The sequence below is a fragment of the Taudactylus pleione genome, unplaced genomic scaffold (assembly GCF_031769625.1).
Source record: "Taudactylus pleione unplaced genomic scaffold, aTauple2 ptg000584l, whole genome shotgun sequence".
NCBI lineage: Eukaryota > Metazoa > Chordata > Amphibia > Anura > Myobatrachidae > Taudactylus > Taudactylus pleione.
Window position 1 is genome coordinate 1,305,085 of NW_028284986.1, and position 25,948 is coordinate 1,331,032.

Genomic DNA, 25,948 nt, shown 5'->3' on the forward strand with positions numbered 1-25,948 from the left:
GTTACATTACCATATTAGATGCTATCGCTGCTGCTACCCTGATAGAAAATGCGTCCGCAGCTGAATCACGCCCTTAGCTCATAGCACATTGGGATAATATTCCCCGGAAGCATGCAGTACAGAGGGACTGGTGCAAGAAACTGGGTCACCTGATTTCCCAATTTCTGTAACTCCCAGGAAACCGGGACTACTGCTATTTACCTGTTACCTTGTGAGGGGTTCTGCTGCAATTGTGATTTACCGATGTATTTCCAGCTGTAGTACAGTGCATCCGGAAAGTGTTCACAACGCTTCCCATCCAACCTGATGGAGCCTGAGAGGTGCTGCAAAGAGGACTGGGCGAAACTGCCCAAAAATAGGTGTGCCAAGCTTGTGGCATCATATTCAAAAAGACTTAAGGCTGTAATTGCTGCCAAAGGTGCATCAACAAAGTATTGAGCAAAGGCTGTGAATACTTATGTACATAAATTAGCAAAAATCTCAAAAAATCTTTTTGCACGTTGTCATTATGGGGTATTGTGTGAGGAAGTTTGAGGACAAAAATGAATTTATTCCATTTTGGAATAAGGCTGTAACATGACAAAATGTGGAAAAAGTGAAGCGCTGTGAATACTTTCCGTATGCACTGTATTTGGCTAGTTTACCTAACGCAGACAAATGGCTGCTTTAGTTCAAGCCACAAGACCTAATTCGCTGATAACTCTATGGCTGTGGAGAAGACTCTGTTTAGCTTCATAGAACGAGAGCAGCCCCCAGTCTCTGTGGCCTTAGACAGCTGCCTCTAGTGACCTTCTACTAACCGTGATTATGTTCCCAGCACCGACCATGGTGAGTATACCGGGAGTGCCGTGTGCCGTGACTTTTATTTTGCTGTGCTCTTCTGATTGGCGTGGGCATTATTCATATCGCATGAAGTGTTCCCTTGGCAGCACTCTGGCCTTCAGAGCTGACACTTTGGCCTTATTCTGAGGTGGGAGTATTGCAAAAAAGTGGCAGTAACTTAGTAAATTCATGTTGCACTGTTGGGGTGGGGGGAGCAGATTAAAAATGTGCATAGAGAGTTGCAGTGTTGGAATAAAGCAGCCAGTATTTACCCTGCATGCAAAAAATATATATATTTGCCCCCCCCCCCACCCCTTTGCATTGCATTGCATTGTTTTTTTCCATGAGCAAAGTTACTTTCTGTTTTGCTTCCCTCCCACCTCAGAATTCAGGCCCTCTGTGTTTATCTCCCTGTATATTACATTATCCCCATCATCTATCGGATGAGAATTGCCGTTCAGTGTTACAATTGTCCTTGTTGTAGCTTTGTCCCAGGATATCCTGATGACTGATGCTTGTGTCCTTCTTCTCTAGATATCCCAGAGGAGGAGGCGAGATATTGGACCAAAAAGCTTGAACAAATTAATACCCTGGGTGAGGCAGGAGAGGTGGGTACTGTATATTATTAGCTGTTGTCTCAGTAGAAAGTCACCACCAAGGTCACCGGTGTAATGGGGCTGCCACTCATGCAGATCTTCCGTATCCCCATGGGATCGACTTCCAGAGACGGAGATTGGCAGTACGGCGCAGCTGGCTGTCAGGGGATGTCGTGGGGTCCTGCTCGTCATACGAAATATCAGGGAACAGGGCCCTACTTCACAACCACTCGTCGTAACGCTCGAATTTCACTGTAAAATTGTTCTCCTTGCTCTCAAGATATATTGTGGTTGTGCCGTCATCGGTGCTGCGAAAATAAAACACCAAACGCTTTCTAGATCCTGGTGAAGATTCATGGTGTCTCCAAAAGAGCCTTGTGCAGCAGTTCTCATCTCACTGGGCGTTTCAGCTAGCCGTCGTTCTGCGTCGCGTCGGCCTTCGCTGCGGCAAGAGTAATTCATTCATTATTACATGATGATGTAATATAGGCGAGTACGTACAGCTCTCCCTACAGAACCCGAACTTTATCTGTAATGGGCGTTTAAACCTAAAAGATTGCAGTTAATGCTCCATACAGACTGCTGTGTGTAAGTGCACTGCTAAAGCACGTGCACGTTTGTGAGATTACCAAATTATTTGCGCTGTTAGGTGCTTTTTAAATTGCGTTGTGTCTGAGTTTTGGTTCTGTTTTTGATGCCCACCAACGCGCAGAGAAACGTACTCACATCAGTATTGCGCTGCTGGTCGTGGCAACTCGTAGGTTTTATTCACAGCAAATTCCTGTATATAAAGTGTAAATTGAAGGCTTATGTACATACATATTCCATGCATGCATACACAGCGCACCTCGCCTTAAGCCTGATCTTTATTTCCTCTCCCCACTCGGAGTGGCGCACTGGTCCCTCGCCTATGAGTGGAGCAGCCTCTGGCTGTGCAGTAATATGAACCTTGCGGGCTGCCACCACCAGGAGGCGCTGTGGATTATCTACACAAGAGTGTGCCCTGCCTGCACCACAGATTGATCATACATATCATAGTAAAAAGATGTTTCCTCTCCTCTGGAACAGTCTATAAGAGGATGATCATTGGTTTCTTAGAACATAGAATAATATGCCAGCGGTTTCCATATGTTAAAGCTACTGTGAGACGCCCAGCCGCTGTATTTTTGGCGACAAGAGACCGGCGTCAGTTTGAAAATGGCGGTTGTGCAGCCAGTTTCCAGCGCATTTGCTTTAATAGAGTTGTCGATTAAAAAATAAAAAAAATTGACGCTTGATAAATGTACTCCGGATTGTCTTGTCCATTATGCGGGGAGCACAGAGGATGTTACTAAGACCGAGGGAGGGTCTGGTAGAGACCCTATAATTGTCAGAACACAGGGCTGGTAATCTCTGAGAGACTGTTACTGGCGATTAAAGTAGTTACCTGTATCAGCCCATTATAAGCTCCTAACCACTATCTCTGTCAGCTGACAGCTGCTGTGGAACTACACGTCCCAGCATGCCCTGCCACAGTTTTAGCATATCCTAATAGCAAAACTGTGTCAGGGCATGCTGGGATATGTAGTTCATAGCAGCAGGAGGGCCTCATATTGAATTACCCTTCCCTAAATGTTCTATCATTAGTCATTTGGTCAGTGACTGTGTTTGATGTTACATAAGAATCGGTCTATAATGGAAAGTATTGGCCACAAAACCTGTGTCTCTAACATGGATGCCCCCTTCCCATTACCCTGTGTATAGCGCTGCCCCCTGTTGTTGGGGAAGATCGTTGTAGGAATCACGCCTGGATATAACACTCCCAGCGCAATGGCGGGGTGGGGTGTCGTGCGGCTGTCGCCAATCAGGTGCCTTATTCAGTACAAACACCTCTGCACTACAGGTGTGAGATGCCTGCTGCCATGTTTGGCCGGAGGGGGCTGTCTTGGAATATGGAATGAGGGGCTTCATATGGGAATTGCTGATGTCGGTCTTAGTGAAGGGTTTTGTTTGTGTACTTAAATATAGAAATAGAAACAAGTGAAGGCCCTGTTTCCCCTCAGGCCCAGCCGCTGTCCCCGCAGGTAATCCTCCGTTACAGGAGAGTAATTGCTGGGCGTTGCGTTTGTCAGCTTTCAGCGTCTGTCTGGGTAGAGAATGTACTAGGGAGGACTTGGTTAGTACCTGTGTGTACCTGCGCTGTGTGTGATGACGGCTGTGTTACTTCCTGTTTCCCCTCTAGTATTCCTACGCTGGCGAGGGGGAGAAGATTCCGCTGCCCGTCGCTGCCTCTCAGTGCTGTAAGTTACACTCTCACTGTCTGTACGGACGTCCTGTGTCCTTTGTGCTGTGGCTTATATCATGGGCTTCATACGACTGTAATATCACACGGTGCCAGGGTCCCTATAGGGGTAGTGCCATCTGTCTGCCAGTTATGTTCCTTTGTGTGAGACCTCGCAGCTCGCACTCTTATTACAGACGTTCCTAAGTAGCTGCTCTGTGTGTTACTTTCATGTGTATTATGTATACGAGTAAGAAGGTTGTGTACTGTGATGCACACCCATATGCTTATAATGTGGCAAACTCATTTGGCCTGTAAAAAGAATTCTTCCAGGGGTACACTTTATTGTGGCGATAACTTGGGGGGTGCCCCGACTTCTTTTTCCCCCTCCTCGAAGAGGGCAATATAACGTCATAGAGTATGTTATACAACCAAGGAGCACTTCTAAGTACGGTTCATGGTGAGATGTGTTAAATCACTGTGTCAGGCTATAAGAAAGATTTTGGTATGTACCATTTTCCCTTTATTTTGTATCTTCTGGCTTCTGTTAGTGATTTATGACTCTGCGCTACCATAGCAACCACAGTCACATGATGTATTAAGCAGAGGGAACGCTCCTCTTGGCTCTGCCTGCAATCTGACCTGTTCTTTCTCTTCTGCCGTCACATGATGACCCTGTACCGTTGCAGCAAGCTGACATTGTCAGTGTCTGGCAGCCATTCTTGTTTGCCCACCAGAGAGGTTTTATAAAAAGGTAATTATTTTGTCAGAGTGCAGCTTAAAGACAAAATATGCCCATCGGATAGATGCTTAATATGTACTTTAACTTGTGGTTTAAACAAAAAAGTTTGGAGTGCAGGATGAGAATACAGGTTGGGTCTCCCATATCCAAATATTCTGAAAATACGGAATATTCCGAATATGGATTTTTTATTTTTTAGCATGACTGATACTGACACCTTTTGCTTCCCTATGGTTTAATGTACACAAACTTTGTTTGAGGCACAAAATGATAAAAAATATTGTATAAAATGACCTTCAGGCTGTGTGTATAAGGTGTATATGAAACATAAATGCATTCTGTATTTAGACTTGGTTCCCATTCCCTAGAAATCTCATTATGAATATGTCTATATTCCAAAATAGGGAAAAATACCATATCCAAAATATGTCTGGTCCCAAGTATTTTGGATTTGGGAGACTCAACCTGTATCTACATTTCAGCAGTGACGTAGCTTTTAGTGACCCCTAGAGGGCGATCTTCTGTAGTCCAGTGTTGGATCAGGGATCGGTATGAATGACCGCCGGCGGTTGAAATCCCAACGCCAGCAGCCCGAACAGCGCAGATCCCGACAGGGCAGGTAAGTAGGCTATCCCGACCCCTCTCCCCCCCCACCCCCACCCCTAACCCTAACCCTCCCTTAGAGAGGTGCCTAACCCCCCCCCCTCCAGTGCCTAACCCTAACCTCCCCCCCAGGGGTGCCTAAACCTAACCCTCACGGGGGGGGGGCTAACCCTCCCGTGGGGGTGCCTAACCCCAAGTCCCCCCCGGGAGCCCCTAACCCTCCCGCCGAGTCGCTATCCGCTCGCAACGCCCGGCTTACATTCGTTCGGTATGCCGGGCGTCGGGATTTCGGTGGGTGGATAATGAGAGCGTCAGGATTTCGACGCCTATTATTAGTCCCATGTCGGGATTTCACAGTCGGGAAGCCGGCGGTCGGCATTTCGACCTGCCGGCTTCTTGACTACATACCGTCCGATCATTACAGTCCCCGGATCCGTTTGAGCTGTGGTTTTGGGGAATGCAGCGAGTGCTCCTTTTGCCTTAGGTCCATGAGATATTGGCTATATTTAGACTCTGAGGGGGAGTATGGTGCTTATGTTTTGTAACTCCCACGTATTGAGTAGAGACTGAGGTAAGTCACACGATGAAGTGCGGAGAGGACTGTAATGAGATTTGTCCCCCTTACCGCGCGCGCGATGAGTAAACCAGTCATCAGGGAGATCACGGACGCGGCTGGTAATGGTTTGGGTTAATCTCTGATTGCGGAGAGTACAGCCACCTTCGCCTCCTATGAAATGACAGCGCTGGCGATCTGTACCAGCTGTATGAAGTGCAGATCTGCGGAGCCCTGGGGGGCGCTGCCGGCATCTCAGCCTGGATTTACAAATTATGTATTTCGTGACACACATAGGGAGCAATCTTACCCACCACTTAGTAATTAGGAGACAGATCTTCTAGCTGAGGAGGCAGCTGGCAGCTCACTGGGGTGATAACACCATATTATTACCAGGCATGGCATCCTGTTGTCATGGAGAAAATGATCCAGCGCGGGGCTAATTTCCTACCGTCTGCAATCAAACGCAGAAAGGGTTAATTTTAGAATGTCATCATTTCATGGTTGAAATTGAACGTCGCCTCCATGTGACCAGGGAGCAGATGCAACTGGAGAGAGACAGAAGCTAAACGGCTTTGTGGAACAAACTTCCAGAATCCCAGAGCGTTCTGCAAACCGGCAATGTACTGTATAACGTCTTTATAAATTGGTACAAGGCGTGAAACGCAGCGCCTATAGTAGTAGTGGCACGTAAGTGGTTAACGCTCGCTGTCCTCGGTTGCCTTGCAGGCCCTTCTCAATGGCCCCGGCATAGTACGAGGAGAGTGATAAAGCCGCGTCACCGTACTTCTTTTCGTAATAAGATATAATGGAAGGAATAAAAAGTTGTTCCTAGACGTTGTAATTCGAATTATTGCAGAGTTTGATGAAGTTCGTAAAACATTTTGTAAATGGTATATAAAAAGGTGTGATAAACCGGATGATACTTTTATCTCCGCACGTAACTTTACACAAATACAATAGAAAATAATTGTGAGTTTTTTTACCTTTTTTTTTTTATGTCTTTCATATAGACAGTGAAGAAAAATGCAAATACTTGTGTAAGCTCCGATATGGCTCCATCATTGTTACAGTTACCTTAATGTATCATTATGCTTTTTAATTTTACTTTGAGTTCCTTTTTGTCCGACACCCCGTCCTTCTACCGACAGTGTGTGGTTACACCTCCTGCCCTGAGGTTCCCTGTTACTGCCGGTAACCTGTCGTGACTCGGCCACTACAGACTCCCCGACTGCGAGTGCCAACAGCGCATCAGTTGTAGGAGAGCGGTCACCGCCACCAGGCTCTCCTTGCCTGGCACCTGGAGCCGCTTACCCCTGGGTGGTTGGTGTAACGACTGTAGATCCTAGTTCCCGGTGACTATGGCGGGTTCCTACTGACCGATTATTTAGACTCACGAATGCAGGTTACCAGGTACAGCGTTGTCTCAGGGTGCTGGGTATAACACAGGGCAGGTGGGTGAACAGACAGAGCGTTAGCTCTTCTCTATAGATGGCATGAATATAGCAGGGATAGGAGTCATGCAGGATCTTAGCCCTGACCAGCGCCGTCGCACAGTAGCCTGTGGTCCTGATGATCATTCTGGTGCACAAGACACTTTGGGCCTGATTCAGAGCCGCTCGTAAGCGGCCGCTCGTCCATTCCGACCGATGTTCGCACAACTGCGCATGCGTACGGATTTTAATACGCATGCGCGAACCAGTCAGTGCGGCCGAAAATCGTTTGTTCGCTAAATAGCGAATGCCTGCTATTTTGAGTGACAGAATGAGGCGTATGTGGGTGGTAACAGGGGAAGGTGCTTGAAAACGGGGAGTGGAAATCAGAACGCAGGCGTGCTTAAAGGTCAAAACGGGCGTTTTATGGGTGTGCATAATTAATACAGCAGCGTCATTGACCACGTCACTGGGTTATTTTATAGCCAGAACTGCTCGCAAGATTGTGGTAGGAAAAACCAACCACAAGAATAGCGAGCAGTTCATACGCTGTTCGATGTACTCGATTAATCTCTTAAATAGCGGACATGACGTATGGTGCGAGCGGCCAGGGGGCGTCTTTTTCAAAATTACGACCACAAGTTTTGTTCGCTCGTTCAGACATAGAGGCGTGAACAGACCGCAAAGTGCGAACGGTTCATTTGAATAGCCACCCCTTTTTAATGAACGAGCGAGCGCAAATAGCGTCCGGCTCTGAATCAGGCCCTTTGTGTGGCCGTTACTGCCATGATGCACAGGTTTTACACACACTGATTCATAGGTGTACACCAATGCAGCTGCATTTTGCCGCAGCGCGACTGGTATTCATACAGATATGCACATCCGGTTGTGGCGATAATCTGCCGCTGTGTGTCTTAAGACGCACCCATTGGCCACACATTGGTGTGACCACTCTTTGCCTTCAAAACAGCATCAATTCTTCTAGGTACACTTGCACACAGTTTTTGAAGGAACTCAGCAGGGAGGTTGTTCCAAACATCTTGGAGAAGTAACCACAGATCTTCTGTGGATGTAGCTTGCTCAGAACCTTCAGTCTCTTCATGAAACCCAGACAGACTCCACGATGCTGAGATCAGGGGTCTGGGGGGGCCATATCATCACTTCCAGGACTCCTTGTTCTTCTTTATGCTGAAGATAGTTCTTAATGACATTGGCTGTATGTTTGGGGTCGTTGTCATTTGGAGCCAATCAGACGCCTCCCTGATGGTATTGCATGATGGATAAGTACCTGCCTGTATTTCTCAGACCACACATGCGCGGCGGCAATCCTCTTCCGGCTAGTATGGGGATGTGCAGCTCATAGGCTACAGCGGCGTATGACATGTTCAGATGGCGCAAGCTGCAGGAACCACGTTCCAGAATGCTTCGCATATATGACAGCATTGCGTCCCCCATCGGAGAGATTACTGTGATCCCTCCATAATACATCCAGGGGATACTTAATAGTTGCCGTTATCCCTCGAAAACGCGTGTTTTCGGGGGCATGCACCGCAAATATTAAATGATAAATTAGGAGAATCCCAGTCTAAATAATAATGTTTTCAAAAGTATAAATTGTAACACGTATTATTTAATGTTTTAGTAGAGACCCTCCCGCTAAGGAGGATAGAAGATTGGTGGATAAGAGGACAGCACTCGTCTGATACCGGTTATTTACATTCACGCTGCCAGAATGTTACTTAGATCTCAGGGCCTGATTCAGACCCGGACGCAAGTCTGCGTTCGCACGCAGCCTGCTGATGTTTGCAATCTGCGCATGCATACAAGACTCGGTGCACCTGCGCGGATCATTCGCTGCGATCGGGAAGCGTTTGCAGCGAGTACACAGACACTCCGCAAGTGACAGGACGTGCCGTTTGTGGGTGGTGACGGGGTGGTTGATGGTAACCGGGGTGTGGTGGTGCGAACGCAGGCGTGTCTCTGCATCTGAACGCCGTTTCAGGGTCGTGCATAATTAAGACGCAGCTTCAGCGTACACGTCACATGGCTGAATTACACACAGCAGCACTCGCAGTGCTTGCGGTAGGGTGCGGTCAGCCACAAGTGCTGCGTATGGGTCCGATGTCAGCCGATGTTACCGATTGTTTAATACACTTCCTGGAGATGACTTACAGTCAGGTCCATAAATATTGGGACATTGATAGAATTTTCATATTTTGGCCTCTATTCACCACCACAATGGCTTTGAAATGAAACAAACAAGATGTGATTTAACTACAGACTTTCAGATTTAATTTGAGGGTAATTACATCCAAATCAGGTGAACGGGGTAGGAATTACAACGGTTTCTATATGTGCCTCCCACTTTTTAAGGGGCCAAAAGTAATGAGACAAACTAAACAATCCTAAATCTAACTTTCACTTTTTAATACTTTGTTGCAAATCCTTTGCAGGCAACTACAGCCTGAAGTCTGGAACGCATAGACATCACCAGATGCTGGGTTTCATCCCTGGTGATGCTCTGCCAGGCCTCTACTGCAAATGTCTTCAGTTCCTGCTTGTTCTTGGGGTATTTTCCCTTCAGTTTTGTCTTCATCAAGTGAAATGCATGCTCAATCGGATTCAGGTCAGGGGATTGACTTGGCCATTGCATAACATTCCACTTTTAGCCTTAAAAAACTCTTTGGTTGCTTTTGCAGTATGCTTCGGGTCATTGTCCATCTGCACTGTGAAGCGCCGTCCGATGAGTTCTAAAGCATTTGACTGAATATGAGTATATAATATTGCCCGAAACACTTCAGAATTCATTCTGCTGCTTTTGTCAGCAGTCACATCATCAATAAATACAAGGGAACCAGTTCCATTGGCAGCCATACATGCCCACGCCATGACACTATCACCACCATGCTTCACTGATGAGGTGGTATGTTTTGGATCATGAGCAGTTCCTTTCCTTCTCCGTACTCTTCTCTTCCCATCACTCTGGTACAAGTTGATCTTTGTCTCATCTGTCCATAGGATGTTGTTCCAGAACTGTAATGGCTTTTTTAGATGTTGTTTGGCAAACTCTATTCTGGTCTTCCTGTTTTTATGGCTCACCAATGGTTTGCATTTTGTGGTGAACACTCTATATTCACTCTTGTGAAGTCTTCTCTTGATTGTTGACTTTGACACATATACATCTACCTCCTGGAGAGTGTTCTTGATTTGGCCAACTGTTGTGAAGGGGTTTTTCTTCACCAGGGAAATAATTCTTCTGTCATCCACCACAGTTGTTTTCCGTGGTCTTCCGGGTCTTTTTTTGTTGCTGAGCTCTCCGGTGCGTTCTTTCTTTTTAAGAATGTTCCAAACAGTTGATTTGGCCACACCTAATGTTTTTGCTATCTCTCTGATGGGTTTGTTTTGATTTTTCAGCCTAATGATGGCTTCACTGATAGTGACAGCTCTTTGGATCTCATATTGAGAGTCGACATCAACTGTTTCCAAATGCAAATGTCACACCTAGAATCAACTCCAGAGCTTTTACCTGCTTAATTGATAATGAAATAACGAGGGAATATCCCACACCTGCCCATGAAATAGCTTTTGAGTTGATAGTCCCATTACTTTTGGCACCTTAAAAAGTGGGAGGCACATATTGAAACTGTTGTAATTCCTACACCGGTCACCCGATTTGGATGTAATTACCCTCAAACTAAATCTGAAAGTCTGCAGTTAAAGCACATCTTGTTTGTTTCATTTCAAAACCATTGTGGTGGTGAATAGAGGCCAAAATCTGAAAATTCTGTCAATGTCCCAATATTTATGGACCTGACTGTATGTTACTAAGGGAAAGTGGGCGTCTTCTCAGGCTGGTGGGCATCTAATCTCATACTGCGATCGCACGGCAAGACATAGTGGGCGTACTAATGTCTTGCTAGCAATCGCGGAATTTGCATACTTTTACCGCTGAAGGCTGCGTGCGAATGAGTCTGAATCAGGCCCTCAGTACCCTAATTCAGGTACATGGTACCCAAACCACCAACCATGGTCACTTGATGGATGTGTTTAGTTTAACCAGTAAATCTTTTTAGATCCATCCAAAACCTTATTTGCTCTTCTACTTAATGTAATGGCCACATAATAATAATGATGATGATAATAATCCCCATTTTATTACTTTTTTTTTTGCATTTAATTGAACATTGTACTTGTCACAAACATTTTAGTCACATGCTATCGGCAGATAATGAATTCATCAGTAATTTATACTATATGATGTATATTTATATCGTTCACTTATTAGTTCAGACCTTGCCCTGGAAGTATGCTTGCTAACTGCTGTGCCATTAGTTGCCATAGGAACGGACTTTTAATTGTGTTTAATATTTTTGTGTTCTTATAAAACCACCTCTTCCCACTAAAGTGACATTTGCGTAGTGGACGTAGAGAAGCGCAGGTCTGTGTACGGGCTACAGAGCTGCCTTATGGCTATTTCCCCACTGACTGTAATTATCTCTTTGTGATGACAGCGAGGAAAGCGTTAATAGCTGTGCTTCGCTGGGTGTTCCAGTTGCCATGGTAATGCAAGAAGTTGTTTCCATACGTATCCAGAACTTATCTGCTGGATACCCCCCCCCCTCTGTACAATGCTCTTTTCTTATCGCTGAACATGCGTTTAATTGGGGTTGGTGGGGGGGGGTTGGGGTCAGCACTTCCAGTCCTGCTGCTCTCAATCTCTGCGCCTGCTGCAGCGCCAATTCAGGCGTCGGCTCCGAGACGTGCGTATTGTCAGAGTTAATCACCTAATTGCATGGTGTGATTTGCGGACGGCGGGCAGTGACTGAACCCTGGCACCTTCTTACATTGAGCGCCGATATTGTACATCGGTTCTCACGTCTATCGCGCTGGTTGTCACGGTTTAGCTCCTTACTACAATATTTCAGTTTTGCAAACCTGATTTACGCATCTTCTTCTTTTTTTTTTTTTTAATTTGTACGTTTTCAACCCAAAAAATTCAGCATCATTTCTGACAACAAATGATGGTGAAAAAGGTTCCAAAACTTCATCCTAGCTGCCCCCAAACTGGGAAATGATGTAACAAAATGTTCACAAAAAGTGCGGTTCACTGTATTACTCTGTGTTTGTCCCCCGTTGTCTTCTCACAAAAATCATTTATTTAACATCCTCTGTGACACTAAAACAGCCATTAGCAGGTGTCCAGCCGCGGTCTCCCGCAGCGCAGCGTGCGACAGGAGCAGCGACTTACCGAGTTCTCTGCACATCCCAAACGATCCGAGCATATTCCGCGCCTGCAGTACCAGCCGCCAGTCTTACGCTGCAGACGCACATATCTTTACATTTCCATCATAGTAGTATGGGGGATCAGTCTGGGAAATTGCGCAGTGCGTTGCATTTCATCTAATTGCAGCGGATACGGTATGATTATAGCGGGGAAAATGGACGTCATGCAACCGCACTGCCGGAGGAATCGTCTGGATAGAATTTAAGTTGAAGCGTTTTTTGATTGGAGTGTTGAATGTTTGGGGACTGGAGGAAAAGTTGCCGCAAATGTGAATATTGCGGCATTTATACACATTTGACACACACATAGGGCCTGATTCTGAGTTACACGCAAAAGCGCACACAGCAGCGTCTATTGGCGGTTTTCTGTCTGCAACTTCATGCAAGTGGCCGACAAACTCCCTCCCTGCTCTACATACCTACGGCTGAATGTGTAAGGACCGATGCGCCCACTTGTAGCGTCCGTGCGCGCTGTGGTACGGATTGGTGCTTCCTTCTATGCCACTACTACTTCGTCACATTTTTGATACCATCTGTCCCGATCGCAACAGCTCTATAACGCCTGCGCGATAGGGTTTTTTTTTTAGGAACTTTCACGCGTGTGCAGTGAGCATCCGTGTTGTGTGCGTATTGCGTGCGGCCCCCGAGTCACGCCCACAATGATCACAGCAGTGGGAGCCTACGAGTCTTCATTCAGATATTACCACGTCCGAGGCACAGGATGTAGTGTGCTGCTGTTATGTGTGTTACTATTGCATTCCATGTATTTATGCTGTTGCTGTACTTCTCTCTCCCCTATGGCGAGTGCGCAGGTGTCTGTACCCGCACATCGCTCCGCTCTCCTCCCATTCTCTCCCTGCCTGATTTTATGCTGAAGTTCTCTTTTTTTCCCCTCCTGTTCCTCTCCGCCGCTCCCAGGCAGCTGGAGTTATTTCGGATGGGGAGAAAGCCAGAGTATGTAACCCTTTATTGCTGGTCCTGCCGCAAGCATGCTTTATGACGTGACACTGCGCGGACATTCATGCATACAGGCCTGTTACGTCACCCGCAATACGGAAAGATTGTGTAACGCCACCTGTCATCCCACCTTCCCGAATGGGCTCTGCCAAATGTTCCGTCTGTGTATGTTTTACCTGTGGCCCGATCCCATTGGTCATTAGGAGTTAGTGAGGTTGGAGGTTAGGAGAAGCCGTCGCTAGCTTTGGGAAGTAGACATTCACTTTCTGTTGTGTTTTTGGTAGAGGAACGCAGTGTAAGCTCCTCAGGGCGTAGGTAACGGTGTGTGAGTTACGGCGAGATGGGGGGTGACTGACGTGCAGCGAGAGCTGATGCAGACTTTGAGGTTTATGGGACTTGTACTGCTCACTAGGAGCATGTGCAGAACAACGGCCTATAGGCAGAGCTATACACATTACATGTTGTGGCTGCATCTGCGTACGTAACATATCTGCAGCATTGTTGGCCAGCCGCTCTCATCATACTGTACTAGTGCTAACTAGGTGCAAGACAAATGCATCCTACTGGGTGTATGTCCTCATATGTCCTGGCCTTCCCTATCTCGGGCCGATCCAGAGATGTCCGCTAACCCGTTGGTGCATTCTGCGCACGTGCGTGTGCGCGGCTCTGCAATTCCGTCCATCTCTGAATCAGGCCCATAATGCGAATGACTCTGCATCGCTTGCACGCCATTGCGCTCATCACGTGTGCAAGCATGGTGCAAATTCATGCAAGGTGCGCTCTGCAAATGGGCATACCTTCAGCCCCATTGCCTGGGAGATGCTCTATGTCCCTCAGACCTGCCCCAGGGAAATCCAGTCTGCACCTCGGTGTGTGGGTTACTGAGCCCACCTGGTGGAGAGACTGAAAATCACTTTAATCCCCAACCTACCAACATCTTAGAACCTCCCCCTATATATGAGCCCTTCTGTTTTCCTTATAAAAGGCTGCCCGGCTTATCTCATGTATGTCGTATGGACTGTCTATTACGTTGGCGGAGCTGAGGTGGAAATGTATCGCCCGAATTTTCATGCTGGTATAAATTGCACTCGTGTGCGTAGTTAGTACTAGGTAAGCCGCACCCCGACTCACACCAGATGCTCACATTAGACAGCACCATAACCCTGCCTCATGGCTCGCAGATCCGCAGCCTTCCTATAAACCCGCCGCAAATAGCGTCAACCGAAAGCAGATTTGTTTTTCTAATTCATTATACAGTGAGCGGCTGGCTGAAGGCTGGAGTCACTGTGTTATACCAGCAGGTTGGGTATGAAATCCCGGCTGATGGGGATGTCGCTGGTCAGAATACCAACAGCGGCATCCCGACACCCATAGGAACGAACGTAAGTATTTTCCTTACCCCTACCCTAACCTGCCCAGTGCCTAACCCTAACTCTCCCCCTATTGCCTAACCCTCCCCCTAGTGCCTAACTCTAACCCTCCCCCTAGTGCCTAACTCAAACCCTCCCCCTAGTGCCTAACCCTAACCCTCCCCCTAGTGCCTAACCCTATCTCTACGCCTACTGCCTAATACTAACCTCCCCCTAGTGCCTAATACTAACCTCCCCCTAGTGCCTAACTGTAACCCTCCCCCTAGTGCCTAACTCTAACCCTTTCCCTAGTGCCTAACACTGACCTTTCCCCTAGTGCATAACGCCAAACCTCCCCCTAGTGCCTAACTCTAACCCTCCCCCTAGTGCCTAACACTAACTCTCCCCCTAGTGCCTAACCTCCCCCTAGTGCCTAACTCTAACCCTCCCCCTAGTGCCTAACTCTAACCCTCCCCCTAGTGCCTAACTCTAACCCTCCCCCTAGTGCCTAACCCTAACCCTCCCCCTAGTGCCTAACCCTATCTCTCCGCCTACTGCCTAATACTAACCTCCCCCTAGTGCCTAATACTAACCTCCCCCTAGTGCCTAACTCTAACCCTCTCCCTAGTGCCTAACTCTAACCCTTTCCCTAGTGCCTAACACTGACCTTTCCCCTAGTGCATAACGCCAAACCTCCCCCTAGTGCCTAACTCTAACCCTCCCCCTAGTGCCTAACCCTAACCCTCCCCCTAGTACCTAACCCTATCTCTCCGCCTAGTGCCTAATACTAACCTCCCCCTAGTGCCTAACTCTAACCCTCCCCCTAGTGCCTAACTCTAACCCTCCCCCTAGTGCCTAACCCTAACTCTCCCCCTAGTGCCTAACCTCCTCCTAGTGCCTAACCCTAACCCTGCACCCTAACTTCCCCCTAACACCCTGATACTTATCTTCGGGATGCCGGGATCCCGAACTGTCGGGATTTCGGGACTGGTATTTAGACCGTTGGAATCCTGCACGCCGGGCTGCCGACTACATCCCATACCAGCATGAGGGTATTAGCTTTGTACTTTTTGTTCACCGTAATTTACAATCGTAAAATGGGCAGAAATGTGATGAGAATACGTAGGGGGTGATTTTCATGTTAGAAGTTTTTGTCGTTGTCCCCCCGTCTTTATTTTTAACCCAACCCGTCTGTGAAGTTCTGCAGCGCCAGACGTCACCATTCGTCTTCGCCTCCATGGCTGTGTTTGTCCTGTGGTAACGGGATTGTATGCATGAATATCTGACTGTGTCACAGAGCCAAGCATGCCACGTGTCGCTACCGTCACTAAGTAGTTATTGTGCTGGATCTTTTATCAGTGCTGTGTTACCTACCCGAATATCTGTATACTTTGTATCCCCCTCTGGTACCGTTTATTTCTGCCAACCTATCGCTGCTGGATTAACGCCTTCTGTCACCTACGGCTCCCTAGAGCTCCTTGTTTTCAGTAACGGGCGGCCCGCATGCCGCTCACCCTTCCGCCACACAGGAATGTGCTCATACATGGAAACTAGAGTCATCTCTCAATATTATACAAGTCCCTTTTAATTAGTTGCTTCTTCAAAAGGTTTTACAAATATTTGCCAGACGGAGAAAGAATCCAAAAATTGTATCTCTGGTCTAATACCTTGGAAATAAAAAAATACTGAAATATCTTGTGTTACAGATATGGAAAACGTAAGCCAGGAAATCCCTGCCAGCATTATCAGACCTTGTGAAGAAGCTGTTTATATCACCAGGACCATCACATCTCCACGGCACCTACAGAATCTGCAATGAACTAACCGCACCGCGCAGCTTGTTCTGTAAATCGGTCTCGCTGCACCAAATGGCCGCAGAGCTTTATGTAAAGACCTCGTACAGAGACGCCCGCTTGCCCGGTTTATTGTGGCGGACTTAAAGCTCTGCAGCAAATCCGTGATTAAAGTTTAATCAGATTTGGCGACAAAATAAATGCTTCTAGGTGGATGCAGCCGTTACTTTTGGGCTGATTCAGTATTTTTATGAGAATGTAGCTTATTTAGCCAGTAATGATGCATACACACAGTCAGACTTTTCTTCAGATCTGAACGATAACGATTCAAAAAGTCGTTCAATCCTTCATATCTAAAGGAAAATCTGACATATCTGCGCGTTCCCGATGGTCAGATACCGATATCTGACATCTGATGTGTTTGCAGTCAGATTTGCACGATTCCATTTCATTTTAATGCAGTCAAAAATCGTTCATAGTTCAAATCGTTGGTCAAATCATTCATCAAATCGTTCAGATGTTTCAAATCGTTCATCTGACAGATCTGACCGTGTGCTCCATCAGATGAACGATTTGAACTATGAGCCTGATTCAGACCCGGTCGCAAGCGCTGAGTGCTCGCAACCGGGTCGATGGTGGCCCAGAACGCATGCGCACGATGGAGCCGACTCCGTCGTGCGCATGCGCGAGACCCGGATAGCGACGGGCAATCCGTCGCTCCGGGTCTCGCACCAAAGGGGGCGTGCTGTCGATGTTGAGTGACAGAACGACCCCTTTGGTGGGCGTGCCGGGGGCGTGGCTGCCCAGATGGAGGCGTTCCCATGAGAACGCCTACCGTCTGGGGCCGGCCCCACTGACCTCACAAGTGACGTCAGTGGGAGAGCTTTCGGCTTTGTTTGAGCCGAAAGCTCTCTGGGGCTTGCGGCCACGAGACCCTACAACAAGGGTCTCGTCAGAGCGTCTGGCTCTGAATCAGGGCCTATGAACGATTTTTGACTGCATTAAAATTAATGGAATCATCCAAATCTGACTGCAAACACATCAGATGTCAGATATCGTTATCTGACCATCGGGAACGTTCATCATTCATACATGTCAGATATGTCAGATTTTCCTTCAGATATGACGGATTGAACGAGTTTTTAAATTGTTATCGTTCAGATCTGAAGAAAAATCTGACCGTGTGTATGCGCCGTAAGAGTTTGTGACGTCTGAGACCTGAATTGTTAGTAAATGGACAGGCTGCCTTGTGGCTACTTGTACAGCCCACAAAATGCGTCTCTTCACGTTCACTCCCGTTCTGCCTCAGCAGCGTCATCCGTCTCTAATAAATCCGTAGGCTGCATTCTCAGAAATATTGGTTCAGCGAGCAAAATGGCTGCCCTACTGTGTGCAGGCGGTGGGTTATCTACCAATATGGCTGTTTAATGGACTCCAAAAAGGAAGCTTGAGCCCGTACAGTAACGCAGAGATGTGATTGTCCGTGAAAGGTCCAGCTTTGGTGGTTCATGTCAGTAGTGCGGTGGTGGGTGAGCCTCTCCGTTATTTGCACGTTATATATAGTCACTCATGATTAGACCTTTGTATATGAAGTGAATCTAGAATAATGACACATAGAAGAATATACAGAAGGAGACAAAGATCGGATCGGTCTCGATGTGTACGTTGTAAATCCTTTAACCCACTCATTCACATATTTAATATAAAACGCGTTTCCTTTTCTGTTTTTTCTTTTTTTTTTTAACCCCCGATCCCCCTGCACAGTTCTTATTTCTTCCCAGTTAGCGATCTGAGTCTCTTCCGCATAACAGGATTTGTACGCTCCTCCGTATAACCGCGTCATGGTAAGAAAGTGTGCAGCCTCTAACCACTCTTCTGTTCCAGCCTTTGAAGACCATGACAGCGCTGTGGATGACCGGGACAGTGATTACCGCAGCGAAACCAGCAACAGCATGCCGCCGCCGTACCATACCACCTCGCAGCCCAACGCCTCCATCCACCAGTTCCCCGTGCAGCCGCGGCTGCAACAGCAGCAGCAGGGCGGTTCTCGGGAGTCCTGTGTAGACTCGATGCAGAGCTACGACCTGGACTTCCGGGAGAGGAGAACATTGAGGTAAGGTCTAACTTCCTCTGTCTATGTAAAAGAATAGCCGGAGGTTGTGGTCAGTCGTGTTGGAGAAGGCGGGTGGGGGGTGTGCGTCATCGGGCAGGAGGAAATATCTCGTCGAGTGACGTCGATTTTGGCCTTTGAAGTAGGTGGCAAAATCATGGGCTGCCAGGGAAGGTGGAGGCGCGGATGGATGGTCGCCAGTTGAATGGGCAGAGAGGTAACGCGGGTTGGAAGACTGGTTGGTTATTAGAGAAGCAAAGTATGTTTACTAGACAGGTCAGTGTTGTAATATAAAGTGATAAATCTACCTGTAGCGTGGACATGGGTGACCTGCACAAAGGACTGCGGCAAATGTTCCAGAGGAGGAGAAGATCCGGCGCCCCACACTTCATGGATGGTTGTGATGGAACCTCTGTCCAAATCGTCTTAGAACCCCTTCCCTGTCCCCCCCCCCTTCCCCAGTTTATCAATGTCTACAGACAAGGAAACTACGGGCACCTATGTCTGGGTCTCATCCTGCTCTGTTCTGATATAATATATTTACATTTATATATACTGTACCTTTCCGCTTTACAGTTGGAACAAAATAGCCATAAAACCAGACAGGGTAATAAATAAAGCACAGAGGGCCCGATTTAGACCCGGACGCTAGGCCACGGACGCACGCTATGGGTGATTATTGCCCGTCTGCGTATGCGGCAAAATACGAATGCGCAAACCAGTCACTGCGTCGGGGGAATCGTACGCTCGTAGTACACAGACTGGACGCTAGTTTGAGTGACAGCGCCGTTTGTGGGTGGTAACGGGAAGGTGCTTGTGAACGGGGGAGTGGTGCTGCGAACGCAGGCGTGTCTGGGTGTCAAAACAGAGTTTTATGGGTGTGGATAATTAGCATGGAGGCGTCATTGCACACGTCACTTGGTTGTATTTTAGCCTGCAGTGATCGCAGTGCTTGCGGCGGGGTAGGGTCTACCTCAAGCGCTGCGTGCAGCTCCGATGACTCTCGATGGTTCTGATTAATCATACACTTCCTGGAGATGATGTATGTTACGAAGGAAAAGTTGACGTCTCTGTACTGGCGTGCGTTCGCTCTGCCATCACTCTCTAAGACAGAGAGTGTCCTTACACCAGACAGTGCGATCGCGGAATTTACATACGGCCCTTTTGGCTGCAAGAGAGAGAGCGCAGCTTAGCGTCCGGGTCTGAATCGACCCCAGAGTTCAGAGGGCCCTGCTCGCAAACTTACAATCTATAAGGGAGAGTAAAACAAGTGACAACTAGTTTTCGCAGCCATTACCTTCTTGATAGCGTTATGTTTCTAATCCATAACCCCAGATCTAAATCCAGAATAAACTTCAGTCCTATTTTTTCCCTTTAATTGAAAGGATTTTGTATCCTAAATTCTAAAAGTACAAGAAAACCTTCATGCAGTAATGAAGACTTAAATCAGGCACTTTATGGTTTAATGCAAAGGGGGAGACATGTGGCGGTGTTGGCTATAGCAACCAATCAGACCCTAGCTGTTGTTTTATAAAATGTGCTTGGTAAATGAATGCTGGTATCTGATTGGTTGCTGCCGGCAATCACTTCCCCTTGTTCTATTTAGCAGGTTTGATAAATCTCCCCCAAAGTTTTATGAAAAAGCCTGGGGCCTGATTCAGACCCGCTCGCGAGTGCTGAGCGCTCGCAGGCGGGTCGATGGTGCCCAAGTGCGCATGCGCACAACGGAGGTGGCTCCATAGTGCGCATGCGCGAGACCCGCATAACAACGGCCAAGCCGTCGTTAAGGGTCTCGCACCAAAGGGGCCGTGCTGTCGATGGTGATTGACAGCACGCCCCCTTTGGAGGGCGTGCCGGGGGCGTGGCTGCCCAGATGGCGGCGTTCCCATGGGAACACCTACCGTGTGGGTCCGGTGATGTCAGTGGGAGTGCTTTTGGCTCTGATAGAGCCAAAAGCACTCCTGGGCTTGCGGCAGCGAGACCCTACCGCAGGGTCTCGTCGCAAGCCCGATAGTCGCGATGGTCTTGACCATCGCGACCATCATTTTGGCCGCTCGCTATAGCTGTGCGTGGTCACCCACTCCAAAAGGTAGGAGGGACGGCCCTGATTCAGAGCGAGCGCTCTGTCAGAGCGTCCGGCTCTGAATCAGGGCCCTGGTTCCTTGTGGCTTTGAGGCGTGATAGACGTACGAGCGTGAAGGGGTGGCTGTCACGTAATGTCACATAAACACGCTTCCATAAATGCTGCCTAAAGATGGTATAGATGGAAGGAGTGTCCAATATACCCCAGTAACTGCTAGTTATCTCCTCCATGTAACCAGTAATTAATGTGCTTCTCTGTGAAGTGCTGGGAATACAATAAGACATATACAGGAAACAATGAAAGATTTGCTCCTTTATTTTATAGCTATTACAGTTTGTGTACAAACCAGCAGCACAATGCCGGCGGTAACCTGCTATGACACAGAATAAATGTCCCTTTTCTCTCCCTCTCTCGCTGCGGCGGTCCCCTGAATCGTGCCCGGCATCGGATTTTACCCGTGACCTTTTCTCTCAATGTCTGTGCTGTAATTTTGATTTCTATGAAGAAGTGTTTCAGACTGTAATGGAAATAACAGCGAGCGGATCTGTAGTGAGCTTCTTACTCACTTCATTAATGTGATTATGTTTCTGGAGTGTCCTTTACTGCCATGTCCTGTGTTCTGCTCCTCTTGTAATTGTGCATTTGGCATCCTTGTAACTTGCAGAAATGCATTATAGGCTTTTATTCCTCGTAGTTCATTACGATCCTTCAGAAACCATTACCACCACCTTCTTGTATTGTTCCTACTTGTCCTTCTCTTTCCTTTCAAAGGCGATTTGATAGCATAGATTCCAGTGCCAATGGACGACACGATCTAGAGTCTGCGTCTGAGTCTAGTCAGCTGACAAGCCGCCATTGTTCCTTAGAAAGCAGGCATTCTCTAGATCTGTCCGATAGGTGGGTCTGCCTCTGTGACACGCCGTGTCCCCCCGCTTGTACTGTGGCTGTGTACGGTGTTGTGTCGCTGCATGACTTATTATCAACAAATACATCCTGTACATCGCTGGCCGTCTCTGTGCAATCCCTGGGGAGGTTCTGCGGTGCGCTGTATTCTGTCATTGTATTGGCTGGGGCAGAGATGGTTTTGGGCTCTGTAGGTTAGATGAGCTGGCTCATCTGCTGGAGGGATCGTCCCAAGAAACAATGTGCTGAACATGAGAGAGAGACTAAGCTTTAACCCAGGCAGCGCCATCTCTGCCCCACCAATGCCTTATGTATAGCAGGTAAATAGCCCAGTGGCCGGTCGCCAGTGTGCCCGCTTACTAGGTCCTGGTTGGGTATTCAGGAGAGATGAACACGTGCTCTGCAGTTTCCAGGGATTTTTTTTTAGCTGTGATATTTAAATTTTTAGATTTAAATAAATAAAACGAACAAAGAATCTGCTGAATATTAGATTGCAAGAGATTTGGTGCATTTTACTTCACAATGGGATCTTTGTAATTGTACAGTGTGGAAATGTCTGTTTGTGGTGTAATATAGGGATACTCACAGAGCGGGTGTGGTGTAATATGGGGATACTCACAGAGCAGGTGTGGTGTAATACGGGGATACTCACAGAGCGGGTGTGGTGTAATATGGGGATACACACAGAGCGGGTGTGATGTAATACAAGGATACTCACAGAGCAGGTGTGGTGTAATACGGGGATACTCACAGAGCGGGTGTGGTGTAATATGGGGATACACACAGAGCTGGTGTGGTGTAATATGGGGATACACACATAGAAGGTGTGGTGTAATATAGGGGTACATATGGAGCAGGTGTGGTGTAATATGGGGGTACATATGGAGCAGGTGTGGTGTAATATAGGGGTACATATGGAGCAGGTGTGGTGTAATAAGGGGATACTCACAGAGCGGGTCTGGTGTAATATGGGGATACTCACAGAGCAGGTGTGGTGTAATACGGGGATACACACAGAGCTGGTGTGGTGTAATATGGGGATACACACATAGAAGGTGTGGTGTAATATAGGGATACTCACAGAGCAGGTGTGGTGTAATATGAGGGTACGTATGGAGCAGGTGTGGTGTAATATGGGGATACACACATAGAAGATGTGGTGTAATATAGGGGTACATATGGAGCAGGTGTGGTGTAATATGGGGATACTCACAGAGCGGGTGTGGTATAATATGGGGATGCTCACAGAGCAGGTGTGGTGTAATATGGGGATACTCACAGAGCGGGTGTGATGTAATATGGGGATACACACAGAGCTGGTGTGGTGTAATATGGGGATACACACATAGAAGGTGTGGTGTAATATAGGGGTACATATGGAGCAGGTGTGGTGTAATATGGGGGTATATATGGAGCAGGTGTGGTGTAATATAGGGGTACATATGGAGCAGGTGTGGTGTAATAAGGGGATACTCACAGAGCGGGTGTGGTGTAATATGGGGATACTCACAGAGCAGGTGTGGTGTAATACGGGGATACACACAGAGCTGGTGTCGTGTAATATGGGGATACACACATAGAAGGTGTGGTGTAATATAGGGATACTCACAGAGTGGGTGTGGTATAATATGGGGATACTCACAGAGCTGGTGTGGTGTAATATGGGGATACACACATAGAAGATGTGGTGTAATATAGGGGTACATATGGAGCAGGTGTGGTGTAATATGGGGATACTCACAGAGCGGGTGTGGTGTAATATGGGGATACTCACAGAGCGGGTGTGGTGTAATATGGGGATACTCACAGAGCGGATGTGGTGTAATATGGGGATACACACAGAGCTGGTGTGGTGTAATATGGGGATACACACAGAGAAGGTGTGGTGTAATATGGGGATGCACACATAGAAGGTGTGGTGTAATATAGGGGTACATATGGAGCAGGTGTGGTGTAATATGGGGATACTCACAGAGCGGGTGTGGTATAATATGGGGATACTCACAGAGCTGGTGTGGTGTAATATGGGGATACTCACAGAGCTGGTGTGGTGTAATATGGGGATACTCACAGAGCTGGTGTGGTGTAATAAGGCGATACTCACAGAGCAGGTGTGGTGTAATATGGGGATACTCACAGAGCTGGTGTGGTGTAATATAGGGATACTCACAGAGCAGGTGTGGTGTAATATAGGGATACTCACAGAGCAGGTGTGGTGTAATATAGGGATACTCACAGAGCAGGTGTGGTGTAATATAGGGGTACATATGGAGCAGGTGTGGTGTAATATAGGGGTACATATTGAGCAGGTGTGGTGTAATAAGGGGATACTCACAGAGCGGGTGTGGTGTAATATGGGGATTCTCACAAAGCAGGTGTGGTGTAATACGGGGATACTCACAGAGCGGGTGTGGTGTAATATGGGGATACACACAGAGCTGGTGTAGTGTAATATGGGGATACTCACAGAGCAGGTGTGGTGTAATATGGGGATACACACAGAGCGGGTGTGGTTTGATATGCGGATACTCACAGAGCAGGTGTGGTGTAATATGGGGATACACACAGCGGGTGTGTAATATGGGGATACTCACAGAGCAGGTGTGGTGTAATATAGGGGTACATATGGAGCAGGTGTGGTGTAATATAGGGGTACATATGGAGCAGGTGTGGTGTAATATAGGGGTACATATGGTGCAGGTGTGGTGTAATATGGAGATACTCACAGAGCAGGTGTGGTGTAATATGGGGATACTCACAGAGCAGGTGTGGTGTAATATGGGGGTACATATGGGGCAGATGTGGTGTAATATGGAGATACTCACAGAACAGGTGTGGTGTAATATTGGGATACTCACAGACCAGGTGTGGTGTAATATTAGGGTACGCATGGAGCTGGTGTGGTGTAATATTGGGATACTCACAGAGCAGGTGTGGTGTAATATGAGGATACGTATGGAGCAGGTGTGGTGTAATATGGGGATACTCACAGAGCAGGTGTGGTGTAATATGAAGGTACGTATGTAGCAGGTGTGGTGGTTTATTTTAATCACTTACAGAGCAGGTGTGTAATATGGGGGTGTCGTGTAACATGGGGTAGCACAAGGTGTAGGTGTGGTGTAATATGGGGGTAGCCATAGAGCTGGTGTGGTGTAATATTGGGGTACACATGGTGCCAGAGTGAAGTAGTAGTGGGGTACACATGGAGCCGGCGTGATGTTAATAGTGGGGTAAACATAAGGCGGGTGTGCTGTAATAGGGGATCACATAGGGTCTATGTGGTGTAATATGGAGGTGCACATGGAGCCAGGGTGATGCAGTAATGGGGTACACATGAAGCCGGCATGATGTAAAGTAGGGTCTATGTGGTGTAAGAGGGGGGTACACATAGGGCCTTTGTGGTGTAATACGGGGGTACACATTTGTCCTGGGTGGTGTAATAGGGGGTTACACATAGGACCTGTGTGGTGTAATAGGGGGTTACACATAGGACCGGTGTGGTGTAATAAGGGGGTACACATAGGGCCTGTGTGGTGTAATAGGGGGTTACACATAGGACCGGTGTGGTGTAATAAGGGGGTACACATAGGGCCTGTGTGGTGTAATAAGGGGGTACACGTAGGTCCTGTGTTGTGTTATAGGGGGGTACACGTTGGGCCTGTGTGGTGTAAATGGAGGATCACATAGGGCCTGTGTGGTGTAATTGGGGGGGTCACATTGGTACTGTGTGGTGTTATAGGTGGGTACACATAGGGCCAGTGTGGTGTAATAGGTGGGTACACATAGGGCCTGTGTGGTGTAATTGGGGGGGTCACATTGGTACTGTGTGGTGTAATAGGTGGGTACATGTAGGCCCTGTGTGGTGTAATAGGTGGGTACATGTAGGGCCTGTGTGGTGTTATAGGTGGGTACACATAGGGCCTGTGTGGTGTTATAGGTGGGAACACATAGGGCCAGTGTGGTGTAATAGGTGGGTACATGTAGGCCCTGTGTGGTGTAATTGGGGGGGGGTCACATTGGTATTGTGTGGTGTTATAGGGGGGTACACATAGGGCCTGTGTGGTGTAATGGGGGGGTCACATAGGGCCTGTGTGGTGTAATGGGGGGGTCACATAGGGCCTGTGTGGTGTAATGGGGGGGTCACATAGGGCCTGTGTGGTGTAATGGGGGATACATGTAGGGCCTGTGTGGTTTAATATAGGGGTACACATAAATCAGGGATGTGTTTTTGCTATTGGTACCCACTGAAAGTTTTTTCGTGTCTTTCATTCTTTTTTCTTTTCTTTCCTTTTTCTTTTTCTTCCTTCCTTCCTTCCTCCGTATTCCCTGTATACTCGGTAGGAAACCCTCGGTAGTTAGGAACGAGAGCGTTAGGATCATCCCTGGTGAGGCTGGCTCTGTGGATGCAGATTGGGAAGAGGAGTGTGAGGTGCTAGGCAAACGGCTCATAGAAGAATTCCT

General features: G+C 47.6%; 1 protein-coding gene across 1 annotated transcript in view; it reads left to right on the forward strand.

Moving 5' to 3' along the window:
• The window catches only part of LOC148481365 (protein unc-13 homolog B-like), a 140,599-nt gene that overhangs the window by 104,694 nt on the left and 9,957 nt on the right, over positions 1–25,948 (forward strand). The window contains exons 7-8 of the mRNA XM_088453624.1: positions 1,357–1,430; positions 3,640–3,697. Of these exons, the coding sequence (XP_088309750.1) occupies positions 1,357–1,430; positions 3,640–3,697 (132 nt within the window). The remainder of the gene's footprint in view (positions 1–1,356; positions 1,431–3,639; positions 3,698–25,948) is intronic.